Genomic DNA, 7082 nt, shown 5'->3' with positions numbered 1-7082 from the left:
GTTTGGTAAAAATTGCAATTTTTAACGAATTCGACTTATAATTGACAAATATCGATAACATTTTCAGCTTGGATATAATTTGTTCGAGTTAATCGAACACATTTTTTGAAGTTTCAATAGAGGCCCAGATAAAAACGTTGTAAAATGTAACTGTTCCTACATCTTCCACTAATAAAATAATCCTTGTAGCTTCTCGAAAACACTCGTCTTTTGGTGTGTTTGGGATTGGCTGCGCGTGACGACAGATCTCGCACGCGAGATCCACCGCGCCGCCCCACTATTGGCGGGTGCTCGTGTCGCCGCGAGATCGACGGCGAGTCGTGCCATAGGCTGTCGCCGCCGGATCGATTATCGACGCGATAATAGACATTCTATTGGCCCGGGTTCAAATTCGGCAAGTCATCGTTCCGGCGGTGATAGGAAACCGCTCGCGGCTCGCCAAAGATCAGATCGTTTGTTCATCTCTCAACGTCAACATCGCGAAAGAGTTCTCAAATCGTTAAATAGTAGCTCAGACGTCGCGCGTGGTGGGACCGGTCTAGCTATATCATTTCGGTTCGGGATTCTCCTCAGCTCAGCGGAGAATAATCATAAACTCTCTCTGTTTCATACATTTATTGTAACCTGAAGTCCAACCGGTGGGCTTCACATTGTACATATTCCTTGTAAATTTACTCAGTGTAAGTGACGGCCGTTCGACGGTAGAATAAAGTGCTCGTCCCGTACAGCATAATTTATTTTCCGTCCCAATCCGTAACATTGGTCCTTCGAGCCGGATTCAGTGCTGCAGTCCACTGCAAATTCACAAAGTTAATACATCGTAACCGTTGCTCGGTTTGAACGCTTAAAGAAAACAATGGCTGACCTTGTGAGCAATCAACGTATCATCGGCCAACGGATCTCCCGAATAGTAGTGAGTCTGAAGAAACGAGGAAAGGCCAACAGCTCGATGGGAGTGCTGCAAGCTGGCCTTGAGACGCTGCAAGAGCTGTGAGCTGACTATCGGGAAGGAGATGCTGCCTTGAGAACCGCTGCGGAGACGGACCCTAAAATGAGGGAAGATCCATACCTCACGGCAGACGAATACGACGATGTGCAGCAGGTGTTTATCGTACAGTCCGGATTGCTGCTAGACATGATCTCGGAACTCCAGGCCTCCTCTACCGTTAATGAAGCTTCAAATCCGAACGCAACGGCCGCCGAGGCGAGCTCCCCAAGGTCACTCGCAGTGTTGCCTAAGATGGCTCTTTCGACATTCGACGGTCCGTACAAGGACTCGCCCTCGTTTCGCGATGTGGGTACGTCGCTCAGCACCGAGGACACGTCTCTCTCGCCGGTAGAACGTATCCCTTACACCAAGGTTGGCGTTAAGGGCAGCGCCGCCTCCCTTCTGAAGAACATCGCGACGACTGCCGAGAACTTCCCTGTCGTTTGCGACGAAATGGAAGGTCTCTTCGAGAATTGCCATTCACTTGCTCAGCAGGAAGAGCAGCGGTACCCACGTGGTTCCCCGGCCGTTCTGAAGGACATCTGTATGGACGATGTCCTCACCGGAGCTGACTCCCTTCCAGAGGCTCGGCTGAACCAGCAGGAACTTCGAGAGCTCCTCATGGCGGGCGGAATTCCTCTTCGGAAGTGGGCAGACAACGCTCGGGAACTCCTGGAAGAACCCTCCAACGACGAGCCGAAGGAAATCGTCGAATGGGACTCGCCTACGTCGCACCGCGCGCTAGGTATCCGCTGTCTCTCTTCCTCTGACTGCTTTCAGGTCTCCGCGTTCACGTCGACCCGGAACACTGGCTGCGCCAAGCGAGCTGAGCTCAACGGAACGGCGCAACTTTTCGAACCGCTTGGCTTGTTGGCTCCCTTCACGATCATCGCCAAGGTTCTCAAGCCATCGCAGTGGGTCCTCCCGATCGACTGGGATGCACCTCTACGCAACCCTGAGGAACTTATCGAGCAGATGGTCCAGCAGCAATTGCCTGCACGGCAACCAGTTCGCCTTCCTCGATGGCTCGAACTCAGCGGGCCCAACCAGGCTCCCGATATCCACGGAGGCGCAGACGCACCGGAGAGTGCCTACTACGCCGGGTAGTACTCTCGCACCCTCAACGACGAGGGATCGGCTATCCTCTCACCAATCGTCACCGAATCCAGGGTGGCGACTCTTAAACGAGCCTCGCGGCCCAGACTGGAGCTCTGCACCGCCTTCCTGTCGGCTCGACTCGTCGAGCATGCCCACACAGTGCTCGACCTGCTGGATTTCGGCGCTCGACCTACTGGATTTAACTCGAAGCTTCCAAGCGTCGAACTGTGGGGGCGAGGACCCGAGCGGCCTTATCCATCAGGCCACCCTCCTGCCGCAATGGACCAGGGAGCTAGCGACGAGGTCCCGGAACCGACAGTTCATTTCGTGAGTTGCAGGTTTGAAGGCTCGTCATATTCCTGGACCGAGCGGTTCTCTAACCTGACTCGCATACTTCGAGTCCTGGCCTGGTGTCGAAGTTGGATACCTGGGAATCAACACGCAGAGTCAACACTCACAGCCGCCGACGTACACGTGAGTCAACTCACCCTCGTGCTGCTGGAGCAGGCGGCACACGTCGCTGCTGAGATTCGGGCTCCTCTGAAGAGCCAACCCGTCCAGGGCAAAAGCAGGGGGTTCCACTTCAGCCCGTTCCAGTATCTAGCCGGGGTGCTGCTCGTCGAAGGCCGCCTTCAGGGTTCCAACCTCGCCTACGACAGGAAGTATCCCGCCATGCTGCCAGTCGACTCACAATGCGCAAGGGCGCGGGTCGACGCTGCTCACAAGCGATGTCTCCATGGGGGGACTCTACGGACGCCCGCCACGCTGCGCCCGGAGTGCTGGAAGCTGAAGGATCGTCCTATGGTCAATGCTTGTATCCGACATTGTACCGCTAGTATACGCTGGAAGGGGCAAACGGCCCTACCTAAAATGGGAAATCTCCCGTTACATAGAGTAACTCCATGTCGTCCCTTTTTCAGGTCTGGAATTGACTACGCGGGACCAATCCAGCTCCGAGCCGGTCGTGGACGTGGTCAGCATACCTCGAAGGGGTACATCGCTTCCTTCATCTGCCTCCCCACGAAGGCTGCTCATCTGGAGGCTGCGCCAGACGGGTCCACCGACACATCCCGGAGCGCTCTACTGCAATTCACAGCCCGGCGAGGCCGTTGCGCTGAGTTGTACCTCGACGGCGGGCGGAACTTCATAGGCGCTCATCACGAACTCCTGACACTTCTGCGAGAACCCGTGACGCCGATGGGAGGCCCATTCGCAGCAACCTCCAGAGAGGGCATCATCTGGAGAATCCATCCTTCGCCGCCTCCACACTTCGGCGGAATTAGGGGGACTGGCGTCCAGCCCGTCGAGCATCCCCTCCGCAGGATCATAGGCGAGCCGCTACCGAACTTCGAGGAGCTGACCACGCTCCTGACCGGTATCGAAGCTTGCCTCAATTCCAGGCCCTCGTTGCCTGTGGCTGACGACCCCGAAGACTTCGTGGTCGGGGAACCACTCACGGCAATCCCTGAGCCCCGCCTCGCGGACCTTTCCGCATCTCGATTATCCCGGTGGCAATTAGCCAAGCAAATACTGCAACATTTCCGGAAGCGCTGGTCTCGGGAGTACTTGAACTCGTTTCAATCTCGAGTCAAATGCCACAAGGACAAAACGCGGATCCAGGCGGAGTCCTATGGCTTGTCAGAAGCCAAACGCCCACGCAATGGCCACTCGCTCGCGTCGTATACGTGCACCCGGGACCAGACGCTTCCGTTCGAGTCGCGACAGTTCGCACTGCCACGTCGCAATTTCTCCGGCCGGTGCATAAACGCATTCCTCTGCTGCCACCGGACGATGGGGAGAACGATGCGGGCAAGGCCCCGAGACTGGGTTGATAGGCGTGTCTCCTGATCCGCGTCTATAAAACCACTCATTACGAAACTGCATTCGTAAATTTTAGGTTAAGCGTTCACACTCGGTTAAATAGTTCACCTCATACACTGATGCTGTAATTAGGCTTCACTCACCTCATTAAGGCACTTCATCCTAATGTATCTTCACCTCATCTTCACTTAGTTCACTGTACATTCCCATTTATTCACTCACGACACATTGTTCACGTTACTACGCCACGCGTTGTCGATCCATTCATTGCGTCTCAATTTCGTTAATGAATGACGAGGCGGGCGGAATGTTTGGGATTGGCTGCGCGTGACGACAGATCTCGCACGCGAGATCCACCGCGCCGCCCCACTATTGGCGGGTGCTCGTGTCGCCGCGAGATCGACGGTCGATCGACGGCGAGTCGTGCCATAGGCTGTCGCCGCCGGATCGATTATCGACGCGATAATAGACATTCTATTGGCCCGGGTTCAAATTCGGCAAGTCATCGTTCCGGCGGTGATAGGAAACCGCTCGCGGCTCGCCAAAGATCAGATCGTTTGTTCATCTCTCAACGTCAACATCGCGAAAGAGTTCTCAAATCGTTAAATAGTAGCTCAGACGTCGCGCGTCGTGGGACCGGTCTAGCTATATCATTTCGGTTCGGGATTCTCCTCAGCTCAGCGGAGAATAATCATAAACTCTCTCTGTTTCATATATTTATTGTAACCTGAAGTCCAACCGGTGGGCTTCACATTGTACATATTCCTTGTAAATTTACTCAGTGTAAGTGACGGCCGTTCGACGGTAGAATAAAGTGCTCGTCCCATACAGCATAATTTATTTTCCGTCCCAATCCGTAACAGGTGTAAATGCTGTTCAAAACGGTGTTGATTCAATTTTGCTCTTCACTGATACGTCTCCACCCCGTGGATTTCCGACCCATCCCAACGATTACGTACCCGATTCTTTCGAATTATTACACACCTGCAGTCACTTAGAATCTTTGTTCACGAATCCGATACGGTCACGAAAAAACCGTTCTCGCACCCTTACAAATTCTACACAACACTATAACACGCGTCCAACGAATCAAATCAACTATTATTTCATTTGTATATTAGTTTTCTTCTGGACGCTATAAAACGTTTTTTTTACATATATACATTTTACTCCTTTGATAATCTTATAACATAATTTTTTTTCTTTTCAGAATAATGGAACCCACACGAGCAAAATTAGAGAGGCTGTCGATCCAAAATGATGTGGAGCAAAATCGAACAGCCCCAAAACCTACGGCATCAACGAGCCCAAGCGTCGGTGACGCAACACCGCCCACCGCCTCCCGCATTGCGATGCCGGCAAAACATACTGGCCCACCGCCCACGGCATCACTGTGGGACGAATGGTCGTTTTAGGTGGAAAAAAATCATGTCAGAAAATAGATATAACATTCATATATACTTCTTTGGGAATGTTCACTGACCCTAATTATACACATAATAATTGATTTAACAGTGATATAAGCATAGAAATCAATACGTGAAAACTCCGAACCGTAATACGGCGAAATCGTACGTTTATATGCGTTACAAAGAAACTTGTATCAAAGCAATAAATAAGATTCTTTAAGCTTCTATACACGATTTTCTATATTAATATAAATAAATGTTTACATTAATGTTCACAAAGTTTGTTAGTAAAGTCCTTTACAATAATTTTTAGACATTGTTTAAGTACCAGTTTTCTACGTAATTTAGTTGACTTTAACAGAGCAGAACTAGTATGAGCGGGGGAGAGCGGGGTTGAAACTTTTTTTGTTTTGAAGTTCAAACTATACTAAAGAGATTCTGACAAAAAAACCTTGCGGAATGTTGCGGATCCGCCTGCTACAATTTTTTAAATTTCTGTATCACCCTGCGCGCCGCGTGCGTACGGTGCATACGGTGCGCTGCAGTAGTTGACTGAATGGGCATGCTGGCCGGGAAAACGTCATATAAACACACGCAGAGATAACTCAGAAATGTTTATTTCTTCTAAGAGCCACAGAAGAAATTCATTTAGTGCCTTCAGAGACGTGAAACTGAAAGTATCACTTTGTTAGACTGCAGCGATCGAAATTGTTTTCTTCACCTTGCTTTGAAAACTTACCTTTAAGCAGTAATTTTCCATTATAAATTTTTTCTAAGTGCCATGGAGAATGTTATTACCCGTAAGTACCTATTTGATCATATATAAGTTATTTATATAATGTTTTTCGTAAAGATTTTGTTGGTTTTACAAGTACCATTTTTGTATGCCATGTAACCCACTTGAAAATTGAATAACTGAAAAATGCAAAAAGATCTTGCCATAAAATTTGCATAGAAGTTACTTTAGACTGTTTAAAACAAATTCCCACAGAAATTAGCTGCTGACATCTTCTACACACTGTTTGTATTTTATTTTTTAGATTCAACTGTTTCAGTATCGAAACTAGAAATTTTTGAATTATGGATATCGGATAGACATTTCAAAAATATAAATTCAATATACAATTATATTATAAATAAATTTGATATCAAAGATGTCACACAAAGTTCTGAAAGCTCAATGAAATTTAAATTGAAAAGATTATTGCGTGAGTTTAAGGACAAATGGGAAACTTGCTACAGAAAGAAGAATATCTTTGTGAATAAATATGTCAGCTGGTTACAAACTGACTTGAAATTAGAATTTAATTGTTATAAAAATGAACCAAGCACGTCTGGCACAAGAGGCAGACCAACAAAAAAATTTGAAGACTGTAGCATGAAAGCCAAAAAGTATAAAATAAGTAACTTAATAAACGAAAGAAGTTGTGGCGAACTTACACTTGCAGCAGAGGTAGGATTGAGGAAAACTGGGAAACATGATGCAGCTGATGTAATTAAGTATGTCTCTTTGGAACCTCCTCAAGTGGCAAAGCAAATTAAGATACATAGGCTAAGTGTTTCTGAAAAACGACCGCGACCTTTTACTAGCGATGAAGCCCTAGCTTATTTTATAGATTGTAGATTGACGAAATATACATATCAATTATCTCGAAAGAAAGCGTTAGATTTAGGCCATAATATTTATCCGTCATACTTAAGCGTACGCAGATCAAAATTAAATTGTTTTCCATCTTTAGAAAATATAATAATTACTGAAACTAGTG

At 48.2% G+C, this 7082-nt stretch overlaps 1 protein-coding gene across 1 annotated transcript; it reads left to right on the top strand.

The window, feature by feature from the left end:
* The first annotated feature begins 2234 nt into the window (after positions 1-2234).
* LOC143358825 (uncharacterized) lies at positions 2235-5168 on the top strand. Its single transcript, XM_076796300.1, has 4 exons — positions 2235-2413; positions 2506-2937; positions 3007-3544; positions 5118-5168. Exons 1-4 carry the CDS (start codon positions 2235-2237, stop codon positions 5166-5168), a joined length of 1200 nt encoding a protein of 399 aa, XP_076652415.1.
* Positions 5169-7082: the final 1914 nt, after the last annotated feature.

Source organism: Halictus rubicundus, chromosome 11 (assembly GCF_050948215.1).
Source record: "Halictus rubicundus isolate RS-2024b chromosome 11, iyHalRubi1_principal, whole genome shotgun sequence".
Lineage (NCBI taxonomy): Eukaryota > Metazoa > Arthropoda > Insecta > Hymenoptera > Halictidae > Halictus > Halictus rubicundus.
The sequence above is the reverse complement of the archived record's forward strand: the minus strand, read 5'-3'. Positions and strand labels throughout refer to the sequence as shown.

What these genes read in the sequence shown, in the direction of transcription:
- LOC143358825 (XM_076796300.1), top strand. Translation starts at nt 2,235, where the DNA reads ATGCCCACACAGTGCTCGACCTGCTGGATTTCGGCGCTCGACCTACTG. An exon ending in GCTAGTATACGCTGGAAGGG is followed by an intron (nt 2,938 to 3,006) that starts GCAAACGGCCCT and finishes TCCCTTTTTCAG; the next exon opens with GTCTGGAATTGACTACGCGG. An exon ending in TGGTCGGGGAACCACTCACG is followed by an intron (nt 3,545 to 5,117) that starts GCAATCCCTGAG and finishes TTTTCTTTTCAG; the next exon opens with AATAATGGAACCCACACGAG.